The sequence below is a fragment of the Podarcis erhardii genome, assembly GCF_964252035.2.
Source record: "Podarcis erhardii genome assembly, chromosome: 3".
Taxonomy (NCBI): Eukaryota; Metazoa; Chordata; class Lepidosauria; order Squamata; family Lacertidae; genus Podarcis; species Podarcis erhardii.
This window is the reverse complement of record NC_138507.1, coordinates 57,680,441-57,698,336: the sequence shown is the minus strand read 5'-3', so window position 1 is coordinate 57,698,336 and position 17,896 is coordinate 57,680,441. Positions and strand designations below refer to the sequence as shown.

Here is a 17,896-nt window from a genome sequence, read left to right as displayed (position 1 = left end):
TGTGTGCCACAGTTCCTTGTGCAGGTGGGCGAGGCCACCACAGATTCCCCATTGTTTCTTGTTTCTAGTGGCATGAAGAAACCCAGCAGTTCAAGCAGAGAGCCACGGCAAGCAAACAATGGAATATGTGGCAAATAGCCATGGAACTACTATCAAGTGAACCCTTATGACATGCAAAGTTCCCATGTATATTGCAAATATGATAAGCAATTTTACACTTTTCAAGGAAATCAAGAACCGTAATATCAAAAGATAGTTTATATGCTTAACTGACTAGACAGTACTTTCTAAACATCAGAGTCTGTATAATGTCTTACTGGAAAAGTAACACAAAAAATCTTGTGCAACCTTAAACTCTAACTAATTTATTGTGGTATAAGTTTTTGTGGACCAGAGCCCACTCCCTGAAAGGCTATGCCAGAAAAAAAGGATTAAGATGCTTCTTGGCTAAAACTGACTCTAACATGAAAGTCTTACCGGAAGTTTATCATACTCTGCATCTGATGAGGAAGGTGAAACAGTAGCGCCAGGGCTTGAAGAAGCTAGTTTCGCAGCAGCAGAAAGAGGCTCACTATCTGGCACATACAGAACCTAAGCCAACCCCCCCATAAAAGAAAAAAGATTATTACAACAACATACACGGTGAAGACAACCGATTCAGAGCATTATTTTAAAGCACCAAGGTATCTATCTATCTATCTATCTATCTATCTATCTATCTATCATCTATCTACACACACACACACACACACACACACACACACAACTATTAGCTTCTTGAATTTTGTCCCTCTCTCATTGCAGGATAGTGACAATCCTGACCTTACAAAACCAACTAGTGAAGTGATTATGCACCTATAAATTTGTTTAAAATCACCTTAATTTTTTTTAATATATAACAATATTTACAGTGCAATCCTATACATACCCTCTCAGAAGTAAACACTGTTAATTCAATGCAGTTAACTCCCAGGTAAAGGGGTATAGGATTGCAGCCTTAAGCACATATAACTGGTACAGGATTTCAGCCCAGTGCAGAAGTTATCAGAGGTCTGCCTGCACCGATACAGGCATAGGGTCCCAGGTTCAGTTCCAGGCATCCCCAGATGTGTCTGGGAAACACTCTTACCTGAAACCCCAGACAGCTGCTTCCAAGCAGTATAGGAAATGCTCTGCTTGTTGGACATATGATCTGAGCATATAAAGTCGTGTTCTTATAAAACCAGTGTTATTTTGCATGCAGACAGCAGGGAGGGGCTGTGCCACTCACCTGACTTCTCACTGGCTGCATAACGGCTGCATTCCAGGAGGCAGCAGCAAGGTTGGTGTGGTGCAAACTCACCAGCAGGTGCAACAGATTGGCTCCACCAGCGTGTCTGCACTGTGTCAACTTTATTGCTGCGTCACCCCTTCCTTTATTGCTGTGTCACTTTATGCAGCAGCAGCAGCACAGCTCCACCATGCTATCCACCACTGTGCCCGGTGCATGTGGCTCTGAAGCCACTGCATGCCTACGATCACTTATTAGGGCATGGTGTCATTTCCACTGTTCTAGTTATTTTGAAATAACTAGAACAGTGGAAATGACACCATGCCCTAATAAGTGATACTAGAAGAGCCTTCTTTAACTAGTACAGATCACATCTTTCAGAAAATTGGATTTAATCACAACCCGGTTACCTGGCCCGGAACAATTGTGTGTGTGAAGAGCCTGTTGAGTTCCACAAGTTTATTTGGAGTGATGTTAAACTTCAGAGCTATGCTGTTCAAAGTATCTTGGCTTCCAGCCTGAGGGAGGGAAGATAGAAAGATTAAAATATTATTGCACTGTCCTCGATCATGCCTGTTTAAAAACAACAAATATAAAACCTAAATTTAAGAAGACCATTTCCTCGATGCAGGGGGAAATAACCAAAGTATGTAGCACTTCAAAAACCACCACACATTTCTAAGTAGGCTCTGGTCACAAAACAAAGTAGATTTTGGTGCACAAAAGCTTCTGCTGTAATAAATTATTAGCCTTTAAAATGCAATGGGATGTGCACTTATTTTTTGCTGAAAGAATTACTGACGGTAGAGGAATGGCAGACAAAGATGATGGACTATGCAGAATTAGCAAAGCTGATGGGGAAAATCCAAAATCAGAGTGAACAAGCGTTCCAGAGAGAGTGGAGTAAATTTATTCAATATATAGACAATCATTGTAAACACAAAGACACTAGCCGGGCTGCATTAAATCTTGCAATGTTTATTAAGAGGAACTTTTCTACAAATATGCTTAAAAACTAATATAATATTAAGAAAAATGTAGAATTGTGATGATATAAATGTGTGGAAATATGAGGTAGTTATATAAAAACCAGATGACGAGATGGAGGGAAGTCGATTAGCTCAGTGGAGCTTGAAATTTGTAAATATCAATGTTAAAAATGGAAAATTAATAAAAAATATTCGTTAAAATAATACAGTTATATTTTTTGCTGCAACTGATTAACATGGCAATGCCTCTGGAAATGTATTTTGGCAGAATGTGTGCAAGACTACAGAATAAAGTGGATTTATTAGCTACAAATTACCCAGTCCCTCTGACATGAGAATGTTCATGGCTTAAAGTGGATTCAAAGTTGTTGTTAATCTAACTCCCATTCAAACCCAGAGCCCTAACTTTTCTTGTATGCATTCTCTGGTACTTGCATTTGACCTCTGGGAGCAGCCAAGAGCAATCAAGCCTGCCGGCACATAAAAGTATCTTATCTTTGCAATACACATGAGGGCTTGTGGAAAATACTCCCATCTTTTGAATCTGGACTGGAGGGAGGATTTAATTGAAGTAACCTAAGTGAAAACAAACACTCATATACAACAGATCAATAGGATTGGCCCACTTGGGTCTCTGTTTATAGCTAGTTAAGTCAATTCTTTATCGGCTTTACAAGATAAGAGGAAGTTGTATCCAGAGCAAACTTGTTTTCTAACCATTGAACATAATCCATTGAACCACAGCATGTGTACTAGAGCTTGAGCATGTAACAGCGCCTTGTACTTATCACCCCATTCCTTCTTCTTGCTAATCTATTAATTTAGAAGCTTCTTTAGAACAGACCCTGGAGCTTTGTGGACAATGAAAACATCAATTCTAGGTGCAGTGGTGATTTTTTATTAAAAAGACAAATCTGATTGCTAGAGATCAGAAAGGCTCCAACAGCCACCACCTACGCATACAGTCAAGGCTAGACCTACCCCACAAGGAGGCCAGTAGGCACAATTCCCACCTTCCCTACACTCCATGAGCACACCAAGCACAGTGAGCACACCGGGAATTCTGAAAATGTGCATGGGGTGCCCCATCTTCGCTCTTATTATTGCAAAACTACTATTGCATATCACTTTGAATTTTAATATATGTACTGCCGAAGCAAGTACTATTGCATATCACTTTGAAATGAAATAGTGCCTGCCGTTGCTTGCATGCTCAGTGAGGTGGGTAGCTGCAGCAGCAAGGACAACCCTGTGTTGGGCAGGTGGCTTCAGGGGTTGGCACTGGGACTGGGTTCCCTACCTGGGCATGGGCCTTGGAAGATGCCCAGTGCTTCTAACCCCTGCTGCTGGGCCCGCATCCATACCCTGCCCTATGGCTTCATTTGAGAGGCACTCATCTCACATTTTGTTCTTGAGAACAGTTACTTGAAATGTGGTTATGTTTAAGAGGGGGTACACAGTATAAGTAAGACTGAGCTAGTGCATGCAGGAACCAGGCAGGAAGAGGAAACAACCTCTTGTATATTGTGGATATTTAGTGAGACCTTTAGTGGATAGATACCATTGGTGGTACTAGTAGAGACACAGGTGGCTCCTGCCTGGTTATACTCAGGAAAAGGATCACTTCCTCTTGTGAATAGGATAAAAACAACAAACCAGGATGTAGAGGAATTGCATAGCATGGGGTAATAGAATGGGCATACCACTTCCAAAAATATTCATGCAATAGATTCTGAGGAGCTACTCTTACCGTGTATTCTATTGTACCATGTGGCTTCTGAGAGACCATTTTCTTTTCTTTCTTCTCATTTGTTTTGGTTTGATTGTCCTCTGAAAGAGAAACCCCGAGACCGATTACCTAAAATGTGAACAACTTTCAAATCACTAATTGGTAAAATAAGCAAAATAATATTAAACCAGGTTTGTCTTGACCAAACATGAAAACTGGTGATTAACAAATCATAAATAATAATTTTATTATTTATACCACACCCATCTGGCTGGCTTACAACATATATAAAAACATTATAATACCTCAAATATTAAAAACTTTTCGATACAGGGCTGCCAGTCACAGAAAACCTATTATTGACAATATTTTTAACAGTAATGCTTGAGTGTTGCATTAAGTAAGGGAAGTATCACTGATCTTTTATTGGTAGGCTGGTAGCCACAAGCGAGTTATGCCCTAAGCTAAGGTGGGTCACCAACATTTTCTTATCTGTTTGTGTTTTTAGCAAGGAGAAAGAGGAAGAAAAACAGGCATGCTGTATATGGTAAAGAATTAAAAGTGGGTCAACGGTTGCAAGTTGAGGCTAAATGTGGGTGTTACGTCAGGAAAAGTTGAAATACACTGTGACAAATGTTAACGGCAAAAAACCCCGCCACTATCTACCTGAGGTGTACACAGCGTGCCTAAGGGCTTGGACAAAGTTGAGATCATGACAGGACAAATCACTCAAGCATTTGCAATATCAACAAGAATTGTTCGTTCTGCTGATGTCACAACTGCCTATGTGCGCTCTTCCCAGTCATCCAAGATTTTTATGGTTGGGGCTACTGGGCTCAGCAGGACTCCGCAGAAGACCTTGTATGGGCATTAGTCTTTTGCAAGATCAGAAAACAAAACTTATTTCGAAAGGATATCCTTTGTGTTCTGCTAGATGTTTTTGTTGAGGACACACATAAGCGGTTAATTGTACAATACTGAAGCTTGAAACTGTCAGACCGTATTCACACATAAGCAGTAAAGGTACCTCTGCTGCTAACAGAACTAAAACATTCTAACATTGCCGGCATTAAACAAAGTTGTACATCAGAATAGCCTTATTATTTTTATTTCTAGAACCACCCTTCAGCTGATGATTGCAGGGCAGCACAGCAATACACAAAATCTTCCATTAAAAGAAACACAAATGAAACCAAATGAAGCCTTGAAACATCATAAAATATATTAATATCACCTCCAAAGTTCTAAGTGTCAGATAGACTCTTGTTATCTCTGCTTCTTCCAAATGCTAAATGACTAAACCAGTGCATCTTTAGATGGGAGGCAAAAAGAAAATAGTGAGGGGGTCAGGAAAACAAAGTGGGGAATGATGGGTCCATCTAGCCTACAACTCCTCTGAATGGCAGCAGCTTTTGAGGTCTTCTTGGGCTTTTTTCAGACATCCAGCATCTCTTAAACTGGAGATGCCAAGGATTGAACACACAAAACTATGGCTGCTTCTCCCACTTTGAATATCCCACACAGGATCTGCTATATATATCTGCTACAAGAACCTACCTAAGGGCCAAACAAATTATTTTAAAAAATGTCTATCCCGGGATAAACATTATGAAGAGCAGTATATAAATGTCTTAAGCAAAGAAGCAAGCATTTCTTTGAAGTTTCTTTCTTTCTTTTTAATCAACACCAGCCTCTGAGGTTAGAAATTTCAGTTGAAAAGAAGCAGATAAAGGGGGCCAGGCAGGAAGAAAGCAGCTGTTTAACTCTTTCTCTTCCAACCATTTTGAAGCTCAGATTCTTCCTGCCCAACTTGCTTTTTACTTTGTAGAGGGGAAATACAGGGCTGTATATTTTCTTCCTTGGTGGAAACAAACAAACAAACAAACAAACAAACAAACAAACCAGCATGAGATGGGAGATTTGAAGTGAAAAACCTGCTAGAAGGGAAAGGTATGAGAGCCAATTTATCTTTCTTTCTCCACGGACACACACCTCCAACTAAAATCAACTTCAGAGACAATTTTTTCATATATATATATATATATATATATATATATATATATATAAAATAAAGAAAACATCAGAGAGAAGATACATGTGCCTGTGTTTAATGTGCAATTACTATATGAATTTTTAACAATAAAGCATTGAGGTCCCATTTTCTTCCATAAAATTTGCTTCAGCATTATATTTACCATGGGAGTTGAGACTCAAGCTAGCTGCCCAATGATGGCTGCTTAATGTCTTAAAACACTTTAAAAAATAAATAAATATTAAATGTACATTTCTAGGTGATTGTCATTATCACATGTGCGCACACAGTAGCGGATATGTCATGTTTTCAGTGGGAGAGCTGTAGATGTAAAAAGCTGTAATGAAAAATATGGTTAGGTATCCTCAGATAGCTCTGAAAGCCCATTCACCTTGTCTAGTTTCCCAAGACCTATTCTCCCTGAGCCCCACTCCTCCTCCATGTGTGATAACCATCAGCAGACAGGAATCAGTGGTTTGCATACCTAACAACAGGTAAGGCTGCCTGTAATCCACACACCAGGAAAAATGCTTTGGGGCTGAAAAGCTGTGCATAACCTTTAGGAATTTCTTCTTTGCCATCTCACTGTGATCAATGGCCACAGCTTCTGGCAGAGACTCACAGCTGTCCCCGGTTGCAGAACTGTAGCCTGAAGATGGCAAGCCCTCCTCCCATTCCACGTTGATTATTCTCCCCGGGAGTTTACTGGCGGCAGTGACAGCAGAAGCTTGGCAGGCCTTCCTGGGCACATCCGGCAAACAGCTCTTGCAGAATCCTCCTGGATGGTGGGCACAGCAACACTCAACCGCAAACATCTTCAAGCGCAGGAATGCCAACAAGTAGCCTAAATCATGTGTCCAAAAGTCCTGAGTTTCCCCTTTTACAACTTTCTTTTTTTAAAAAAAAAAAGCAAGGGAAAGGTTCTTTGCCACGCCTCTGCTAAATCAGCCTCGCTGGACTTGAAAGCAAGCAAGGCTGACAGAGAACGGAAAATAAGCCACAGCAAAATCACTCAGAATACAAATTGGCCAATTTCCCCCCCGCTCAGAGAAAATTAGAATCGAATAGTGCCATTACTTGTGTGTGTTTGTGCGTGTGCACACACACACACACACACACACACACTCTCTCACACACGCAAAACCCCCATCTTTTTCAAAGCCTCTGCTAAGGAAGTGGCTGAGGAAGGGGCTTGTCCAAGTCTGTGGAATCTAGCTCTGAGGAAAGTGAAGCAGATTTGTGTAATTCTGCATACTCCACCCCTCAGCTGAAATATGAGCACAGTCCCCTTGTAGCAAAAGGAACAGGAGGATCCCAAGGCACAGAGAGGGCACGTAGTGTGCTGAGTTTTCACAAGCAGGGCTTACGCTAATTTTGGTATCTTTCACAACTCGATCGTAATGAGATTTATTTAGAAATTTCCACAACTGGTAACTTTACAAGCGCTTTTGCATTCTCATCATATGTAATGCGAATATAAAACATGTACAGAGGACTAGCTAACACATTGGGGGTTGTTTAACATAGGGGTGGCAAATTTCCAGTTTGGAGGCCTGATCCTGTGCCCTCCCCCACCCAGCAAATTTTCCTGGCCTCTTGATAAGGTCCCATCAATTTTGACAGTAGTGGTGAAAGTGAAGTGAAGTGAAGCAGGCACAGCACTGGGTGTTGCTGGGTGGTGTCGAATGCTCTGTTGAGGATGCAAATCACCCCCTCCCCAGAAATCTTAACAATCATCTGATGAGTGTAGAGATAGAAATATCCTCTCCAACATGGATCAGCTGAGTAAGGTTTATGTGTGGAGTCACATCCACCACTGTCTCTTTGGCCAAAAAAGTCTAGCCCCACCCCCCACCCCTGGTTTAGTGTTATGAAGATACGCCACAGTGAGTCTCAGACTCACAAACTTTTCCTTTCTCCTCCTCCAGGATGGTCATGAGAATATCTTTATGTTCACACACAATATATAACAAGTTATACCAATAGTCCATCAAATCCAGAACTCTCTTCATTGCCCTGGTGAGCACTAGCTCTTCAGGATTCTCAGGCAAAAATCATCACAAGATCTATTAATTGAGATGTTTTGGGACTGAATCATGACCTCATACCATCAAAACTTTGGGCTCCACCACAGAGCTACAGCTCCTCCTAAACATCAGTTACCAGCTTTTTGACTTTTACATACAACCTAACATATTTGTTAACAAATATTGAAAAGACAAGTGTTATTTATTCGGATAGTCAGGAAGTGTATTTACAACTTGGAAATAGGTTGAAAATTTTGATCTCATCCCAAAAAACAACGCAACCACAGGGATGACTAGAGGGGGAAAGATTTGAATCCCACTACAATGCTAGCTTGAATTTATTTGTTTTTACTTGTTAGAACAGCAGGTTTGTGGTTACTGATTTACAATGTTACACCTTTAAACTTTGCCCCTTTGGTGGAAAGAACCGTGTGAGGAAACAAGGCAATAGCTTGTAAAGATGACATTGAAGGAAGCTACAACATAATTGTTAACTAGAAAAGCTGAATCCAACTTAGGTTTTTGGTTTGCCAGCCCAGCCATTTGAGGTTCTAAAATGGACCATCATAAAAAATAATAGCAAAGGAATAAACCCACCAGTGTGCCCTCAGAAGATGGCCACAAATCAGACATTTCAGCCAAGTTCAAATTGTGGTGCACTTGTTCTGTACCCAGTGTTTGAAGCTATTGGTTCCTAATGAGAAGCAATATAACCAGACCTTCTGTATTCAGCTACGTGACTGGCAATTGGAACAACTTCCATAAACACAACAGAACTGCCCCTCTGTCTCCTCCCACTACACATGGCCCAAATCTGCTTCAGGGAGCAAATTTCAGGTTGCAGGGCACAATAGGAATATTGCGTTTTAAAACCTGGCATCATACTAACATTTGATGGAAGCCTTAACTCTTACCAGGTATGTCTGTAACTCTACATAGATGTGTAGGTAAAAGTAAACACACTATGTTTTTCACATACCTTCCCCCATCCCCAATACAGCCTTCAGTCCTGTATTACCTATTGCCCCAGAGGGTTCCCCAACTCTGAGAAGCATATTTGGGGCAACCATGGGCAGTGCATAATGGAGAATTGAGAAAAATGTGGTGTTGGCACCACCTTGTGAAAACAGAAACACTTTCTGCTTGCATAAAGCCACTACAGGATGCAACTCAGAGACTGGTTAAAACCCGTATCAACCAGCACCAAATCTGGAGCAGGGACAAACAACATTGCACCCATCAAATGTTATGGACTATAGCTCCCCAGGTTGGGGGGAATGGGAGCTGCAATTCAAAATTTCTGGAGGGCATCACATTAGCTACCCCTGCTCTGGGGTATACCATCAAACAATATTTGGTGTTTTTTTTCCTATTTCAACAGGTATTTTGTGTTGCTTTAGTTGCAAAAACGAAACAGGTGATTTTGTAAAAATGCACACACAGATATCTATTATTTCTCTGATGCTCCAATTCAAGTTTAAAGTGGCATCAGAACCTTCATTATCAGACTGCTGGAGAAAGGCACAACCATGGGATCTCTGGCAATGGAAGAAGCTAATGGTCCCTTTTCAAGGTTGCTAAGAAGGCTGAAATTGCACTGTTGCCATGTAAATGCTAAACAGATTCATTATGCTAGCAAATTGTTTTATGCCTCTCCTGGATATCTGTCTTACAAGCTCCACTCTAGTTATTTGGAATCTTTCCCAACTCCACAGGCAGACATTATCCTTGTAGTGTCCTGCCAAATGATGGAGTCATTTTTGCAGATTCTGTTTACTCTTTATACGGTTAATGGGCCATCATAAAAGTTACTTGGGTTGGGCAACACATGCCGTTCTTCATATTCTTCCCAACAAGGAAAAGCTAGAGCAGTGGGGCATTTTTACCTTGGGGGGGGGAGGAATAATAAACTGTATAATGAAGAGTGAGACAGATACTTGCTACTCAAGAGTCTTTCACTAAAACTGATTAGCAGTAGATTGGGGATAGACAAAAGTAAGTGCTTTTTCACAGAATGCACAGTTAAATCATGGAATTCACAGCTGCAGGATTTGGCAATTGCTATCAACTTTAAATGCTTCAGAGAGGAATTAGACAAGATTATGGTCTGTCAATGATTAATTAGTCATGGTGGCTATAGGATCTTATGTGTTCAGAGACAATATAGAACTGAATACAACTGGTTAAAGAGGCAACAGCAGAAGAAAGACATTTCTCCATGACCTGCTTACTTAGTGATCTTCCCAGGGAATCTGGTTGACCATTGTAGGAAGAAGGATAAGATATGATTTTAGTGGGATTATTATGATGTTCTTAAGTCTTAAAAGACGTGTGTGTGAGTGTGCACATTCAAAAACCTCCACACTGTTAACTAACTCTTTCAATAGTGTTATGTTTCACTTGGTTAAAAGATATTTTATACTAAAAATAGAATGTTTTCAACAAAATGAAAAATTGCTAAGAAGCAGAGAGATTAGGTGAATATAAGAAATCTGGTCCCAGAGCCTTGTGGCTAGGAATCCTTTCAAACAGTTACAATCATTCCACTACGCTTTACCTTCCCCAGTCTAGCTGGATCCAACCTCCACTTACAAGGTGCCAGATTGGAGACAGGTGCCCATTCTGAAGGTAAAAGCCAACCCATTCATCCACTACATTCAAATACGTAAAAAGATATTTTATTTTGATGCTAAGAAACTTCTGTCATTTCTAATACATAGAATCTGTGCTTGCAGATGGACTTCACACACTTAACCAGTCCTGCCAAGACTCAGCAATGTTACAGAATCCAAATGGGAGCTTATAAAACTAAAACGTGTTTATATATTCCATATTGACTTACAGAAGGTTACTGAAAGCATAGCAGCAATATAATGAGAAGAAAAAACACCACACCACGGATTGTTACACTTTAAAAATACTTAAAAGATTTCAAAGAGGTAATACAGTATTTGCCTTAAACTCACCAATACTATAGTATCGCTTAAGATCTGTGCGCCTAATATCCTTTGGCTGACTGCTTTTCTTCTTCTTTTTCTCCAAGTCCTCCTTTTCCCCAGACTTTTTGCCGTTTTCTTGAGAGCCATTGGTCTGCACCAGAACAGCTTTACTTCCATCATCTCTTCCAGCCTGAGTTTTACCTGTGGGGATCCCACAAGCATTTGAGGAGGCTGCCTCTGAATTTTGCTTAGCTAGCCTCTTCTTCTTCAAACTAGAAAAAAGAAACACAATAAAGCAATATAGACAATAAACTAATTTGCAGAAATTTCATTGGCTAACCATTGATCATTATAATTTTATGTACCTTGATCCTGCTAAATTGCAATGATCAGAATAACAATTCTTTGTTTATCTAACTTAGCATACCCTCCAACATTTCTCTGATGAAATTCCATAATGATAATTTTACTATTTATACCCCACACATCTTACTGGGTTGCCCCAGCCACTCTAGGCAGCTTCCACATATTTAAGAATATAATAAAACATTAAACAGTCAGGTGATTACTTCAAAAGGGATCCCTCTTAGGGCCTATCAGGTAACTGGAGCTGAGAGCAGTCCCACTGGCTGCAGTAGTGCAGCCAATACAAACCAAACCTTCATCTGCTCCATACCTGATGTCACGCATGACAACTTATTTTTTTATTAAAGACCTATAAGCATCCAAACTGACACACAAAAAATGATACAGATAGAATCTTAAGATGGCACAAATTTTATTTGTAAAAAAGCCAACACATTTTTACCTGTGATTATCTTAGGCTTGCACCAGAACTGTAAAAGGAACAATACATATGACATTTTCAATTTTGTCTACTGCTTCTGCCCCTTGGTGCTGATGTTGTTGTGTGTGTTATTAATGTTTTTTTCTGTTGTCTGATTTTTGACCATAATAGAATGACTGATTGATCGATCGATTGACTACATCACATACCGTATTTTTCGCCCTATAGGACATATTTTTTCCCCTCCAAAAATGAAGGGGAAATGTGTGTGCATCCTATGGGGCGAATGCAGGCTTCAGGAAGCTATCCGCTAGCCGTGGGAGAGCCGGGCAAAGTCGCACGGCTCTCCCATGGCTAGCCGAGAGCTTGCCGGCACCCAGAAGCTTGGGGCGCGCTGAACTCAGCCCGCCCCAAGCTTCGGGCTTTGCACAGCGGAGAGCTTGCCGGCACCCAGAAGCTTGGGGCGCACGGAGCTCAGCACGCCCCAAGCTTTGGGCTTTGCGCAACGCTCCGCTAGGTGCGTCCTATGGGCCGGTACGTCCTATGGGGTGAAAAATACGGTAAATATTCAGTGAAAGTGACAGTGTGACTTTATTAACCTAGATTTCTGCAAACTACTTCTACATCTTACATTGAGTAAATATATATTAGCATATAAATAACGTAAATATACTTAAAACTGGTTTTTAATTGAGAAAAATGCACGTGGTTCCTAAAATAACGAAGGCCTAAAATAATCACAGGCCAAAACACATTGGGCTTTTTCTTTTTACAAATAAAATCCCAATTGTGGCTAAACTTGAGGTTTTATCTCTCTCACTTTTTTAACGTACTTTACATGGCAAAGTAGCCTTCATTTCAGCAGGTTATGTGCTGCTGCAACATGTCATCTTATCATGCTGCTCGGGTAACATCAGGAGCTGGCGTGCAAGTGTGAGGATCTGGCATGCCCTTCCCATGCCAACATCACTTGACCAAGAAACTGAAAAACTGCTGGGATAGGAGGAGCAGTGGCAAGGTGACTCCTCCCACGTGAGCTTGGATGTCTGACGTTACTGGAGCAACACGGGACCAGTTTCTGATGGAAGCAAAGCCAGCTCCAGCCCATATGAGCCTAAATAACGTTCTATGTTAATCCCCATCTCAAACAATACTACACTGATTAATATATTTGGCCAGCATCTATTCGTTATGTCATCGTCTAAACTTATAATTTCACAGTCAGCTGCCCAGGCTTTATTATTAGCTTTGTTTTCACATAAACATGTCATTCATTCAAGGTTATCTAAATCAGTGCCCTCTAATACATGTTTGTTCTGAGGCTCTTATAAACATCTACAAAAAAGAGAGAGATCTGAACGACACCATTGATGTATGAAGAATAACCTTTTCTTTCCAAAGTGAGATTTAATATTTCCCCCTATTTCTGTACTACATCTTCATTAATTATGTTACTGTTTTTAATTATAGTAGTAAGTCACCTTGAGCCAAAGAGAAAGTAGGAAATGGAAGGGCTGTAGTGGAATGGCACAGTGCATGCTTTGAATGCCCAAAGGACTCAGGTTCAACCCCACATATCTCTGGAAAGGGCTGAAAAAGGGTCCTGTTTTGAGTTTCTGGATAGCTACCCTGCTGGTCAGTGTAGTAACTATATTGGGTAGAGGAAGGGAAGAAAAATTTGGAGACTCAAGTCAGGTCAGCAATGAGTAGAGCCAACTAATTCTACTTTCGTAGAACTGTAGAGGTGGAAGGGACCCAAAGGTATATATGCTGCTGTAATGGCCTATCACCAGGGAAAGAGGCTAAGGATGCAGAGTGAAATTGCTCTCTGGGCCAGCCGCAAATGACACTACTAACTACTATCAGCACAAGAGGAACCTGGTGGGCTGGGACCTCTACAATCCAAGAATGTTGCCTTGCCCCGCCATCCATGCACAAGACAGAGGTTTCAGTAGGCTTGGTGGAGCCCCAAGTTTAGAAGCACACAAAAACTTTGCAAAAAGGTTGGGGCCCTCAGAGTAACTGAATAAGAGCTGTCCATGGTCCTGCAACTTCTGACCAGACCACCCCCCTTGCCACTTTTCTGTGTGGGATCCAGCATCAGACCCGGACACAACATATGGTACAACTTTGGGAATACAGACACACCTTCAGGAACCCTGCCATTACTAGACACTGTCAGGAGCTAGCAATCCTTAACAGGATAAAGAATCGAGGCAACCTACTCCAACTGCAGCTCAGGAGTACAACATCTGTTATCCATGCAGATGGTCTCAGGCTCAATCCCTGTCATCTCCAAACAGGGCTGGGTGAGAGCCCTGTCTAAAGAGTTGGAGAGCCACTGCCAGGAATTACTGAGCTAGATGGATGTATGTCTGACTCAGTTTAAGGTAGGCTCCTATGCTCTAAATATGTATAACTTCTTCCTAGGTTATTCAACCTGGCGACAACAAAACGCTGTAAAGTGGTTTTAACGTTGCAAAAAGTGCAAAAGCTGGCCGCCAAATATGCCAGACGTTCTATAAAATTTATTAGGAAGTAAGCTTGAAGGTTTTCCCAGTAGTGATGTACGGAAGTGAAAGCTGGACCATAAAGAAGGCTGATCGCCGAAGAATTGATGCTTTTGAATTATGGTGCTGGAGGAGACTCTTGAAAGTCCCATGGACTGCAAGAAGATCAAACCTCTCCATTCTTAAGGAAATCAGCCCTGAGTGCTCACTGGAAGGACAGATCCTGAAGCTGAGGCTCCAATACTTTGGCCACCTCATGAGAAGAGAAGACTCCCTGGAAAAGACCCTGATGTTGGGAAAGATGGAGGGCACAAGGAGAAGGGGACAACAGAGGACGAGATGGCTGGACAGTGTTCTTGAAGCTACCAGCATGAGTCTGACCAAACTGCGGGAGGCAGTGGAAGACAGAAGTGCCTGGCGTGCTCTGGTCCATGGGGTCACAAAGAGTCGGACACGACTAAACGACTAAACAACAAAGCTTGAAGGGGAGAAAAGAGTTTTATAGTATACCACTAAGAGGAACTACCTTGCTATTCTCATCCATAATTGCCCACTGAAGTCCCTTGTCCCAAAATAGGGCACCTTGCAGAATGAGAACAGGTAAGTCAAACCCGTTTCATGCACACACAAAAGGAACAAATGTTTTTAAACCATATGCTTAGCATCCTGCTTTTGAAGGCCAGAGCCAGTGGATCCTTGCTATGCAACATGTTTTCAAAATGTTTTTTTCTTTCCCTTTCATTTTAACACAACATTTCTACCAAGAAACTGGCTTTCCCCTGCAAGAGAAAATCAACACTAGACAGAAAGAGAGCACAGACAAAGCAGACAGGGTTTCCCTCCCATTTATGATACTGTTTATTTCAAGTACAGTACCTAGTAGAGATTATCCTGTTATTTGTTTACTGAACTCAAAGGGAGAAATTGGAATAATCATTGTTGTGGTTTAGCTGCTGGGATCTGCCCCACTTTTCCTTACAAACTCAGAGCAGATTTGGGGGGGGGGGCGCTGGGGAGGAGGAGGAGAAGTTCCTCTGCACAAGTTGAAGTCCTTGTACTAAAGGGACAACTTCATTAGATAGTCTATAGTTTCTAAGTCAGGAGAAGTAATAGTTCCCCATTATTTCCCTTTATTCATTCGTAGAACAATTTCCAGTTCTAAATGCCACACTTTAAGAAGGAAATACAAACTGGAACAAGTTCAAAGGAGGACAATTAAGATGGTCATGGGTATGAAAATGAAGAAGGAAAGGTTGCAGGAACTGGGCATGCTTAGCCTGGATAAGAGAAGACTGAGGGGGGACTTGACAGCAGTCTTCAAATACCTGAGGGACACAGAAGAGGGCAAATAATACTCGTTATCTACTGCCTCTGAACACAGCTAGATCTAAGTTACAGAAGAGCAGAGATTTTGACTGAGCATTAGAAGAAACTTCTCAGTGCTAAGAGTAACTTGACAATGGAACCAAGAATTCAGTAAGGGTGGGAGGCTCTCCCTTGCTGGAGATCTTCAAGCAGAAGCTAGACTTCTATCTCTTGGTTGTGATCTCTATCCCTATCTCTGCAGTGAGCTAGAGTCTGGGTTAATGGCCTACAACCCCCCCCCCCATGACAACAGTTCTGAGTATACACATTGTCCTTGCTTGCTCACTAGACTAGGCCACAGCCTCAGAATCCTTGCCACAGGCTCTTTCGAAACAGATCAATTATCCCACAGTTTTAACCATGATGTGAAATTTCAACAGGAGGGGGAAAACAAGAGTGTCTGGCAGATAAAACTATTTACAGTATGCAGACATTGTGCTTACAAAACCAATTATTATTTCAGTCTACAGCAAAGGCAAAAAAGAAAACAGGGGAAAGGGAGGGGACACCCAATTATGAACAAAACTAAAGCACACAAATACCTTGCGGGGGCAACAATAAAAACCTTCCAGAGAAAGAAGGGTTCTGTTTGTCTAGAAAAGATACTCTCTTTTTAAACAAAAAATGACTCCAAATTTTTAAATTAGAAATGAGGTGCATGTGCATATAATGTCAAAAGATATACTCTCAAACACAAGAAGCACATAATAATGCATTTTAGACCCAGAGCAGATTTGTGGGTACATTTTTCACATCAAAATATGTGGTGAGCTTGTACCGACTGGTGACTTTTTCTGAGCCATGGCTAAGGTTGTTACAGGAAATGGTAGGAATCAAAAAATTTGGTTGTGCTTTTGTGTAGGGAATTGTGTTGTGTTATTGGGCAGCTTTCCATGCACACTTCATATTTTTTTTAAAAAACTAGCTGTTTCGAAACCAAGGTTTCCAAAATAGGAAACAGCTTCCATGAGCAGGGAGCAAAAAATCTGTCATTGGGGCATAAAAATAAGTCTGAAACTAGCTTAGAGAGGAAACCCTAACACAACTCACCTACACCTAAACAAAGCACGTGGGCCACAGAGAGAAATGAAATTGCTGCTGATTTGGCCAAGGGGATTGTTTATTCACAAAATGTACTGCACAGCAACTCTCAACTATAAGGGTCTGTTTGGTGGCAGTTCCCAGTTTGCAGAATTTGAAATTATCAGCTGTGATTATGTTTTTATTTTACTTTTACTGACGAGAGGGTGCCACCACCGAGAAGGCCCTCTGCCTGGCTCCCTGTAGCTTCACTTCTTGCAGTGAAGGAACCACCAGAAGGCCCTCGGAGATGGACCTCAGTGTCCGGGCTGAAAAATGGGAGTGGAGACGCTAGTTTCACCCTAGTGCCTTGCCTTACTGCAAAACAGGAATCAGTATTATTATGAAACAGGGTGTTAAGAGGGATGGCCTGGGAGAGGATTGGCCAGAGAGGACTGTAGGAGTGTTTGGGCCCCTAAGTCTGAGTTTGCTCACCTTTTATAGAGTGTCTATCACTGGCAGCTTGCTAAATATTTCTCTAAGAATATGGTTTCTTCAGAATGAGTGTTCCCCAGTTCACAGCATTTGATCACCTCTGTGTGTATTTCAAAAAATAATAATGGGGGGGGGGGGACAACGCTAGAAATCTTAACAACTTTGCTGCCTTTCAATTCACAAATTATTTCATGACCTTGAGATGCACTTCTTTTTCTTCCAAAAAGGTGTCATAACAGCACGTTTGCACAGTTAAATAATCCTTAAAAGATCTACCCCACTTTAACTACAGTTTACATTCCACCGTGGAGATCTGGTTTTGTTACATCAAGGATTGTGTTTATAATTCACCTACAATAAACACAGAATGAAGAGCAAAGATGGCACAGAATCACCACAGCAGCTCTTTTTTGCTGATGCTACAGCAGATTTAAAACAAAAACAAAACTGTATGTTTAAAGGAACAAAAACAGATTTCCCCTTCCCTTTCATTTTTCAACCAAGAAAGCTGTATAATTTGATCATAGCAAGTTAAATATACCTATTATTTAAAATGAAGGTCAACTTCCTAACAAAAGACATTAGGCTTTGATGGGAAGTAAAATTCAAAAGTCATGGCTCAAGTATAACAAACCTGTGTTAAAGTTAATAAAAATATTTATTTTTATATATCATGGTAAAATAATAATAATAATGAAATGTTGCCTTCCACACATGCAGCACAATCCTAAGC

General features: G+C 41.0%; 1 protein-coding gene and 1 long non-coding RNA gene across 3 annotated transcripts in view; one reads left to right on the top strand and one right to left on the bottom strand.

The window, feature by feature from the left end:
• Positions 1–17,896, bottom strand: part of NCOA7 (nuclear receptor coactivator 7) — a 66,747-nt gene that overhangs the window by 27,972 nt on the left and 20,879 nt on the right. For both annotated transcript variants that reach the window (XM_081856141.1, XM_081856142.1), the window contains exons 3-6: positions 11,014–11,258; positions 4,010–4,089; positions 1,681–1,788; positions 478–591 (exon numbers count right to left, since the gene is read on the bottom strand). In XM_081856141.1, coding sequence (XP_081712267.1) covers positions 478–591; positions 1,681–1,788; positions 4,010–4,089; positions 11,014–11,258 — 547 coding nt within the window. The remainder of the gene's footprint in view (positions 1–477; positions 592–1,680; positions 1,789–4,009; positions 4,090–11,013; positions 11,259–17,896) is intronic.
• Positions 8,950–11,007, top strand: LOC309338827. The gene is made up of 3 exons (XR_014155073.1): positions 8,950–8,964; positions 10,619–10,675; positions 10,783–11,007. It is a non-coding gene; the product is annotated as an uncharacterized lncRNA (long non-coding RNA).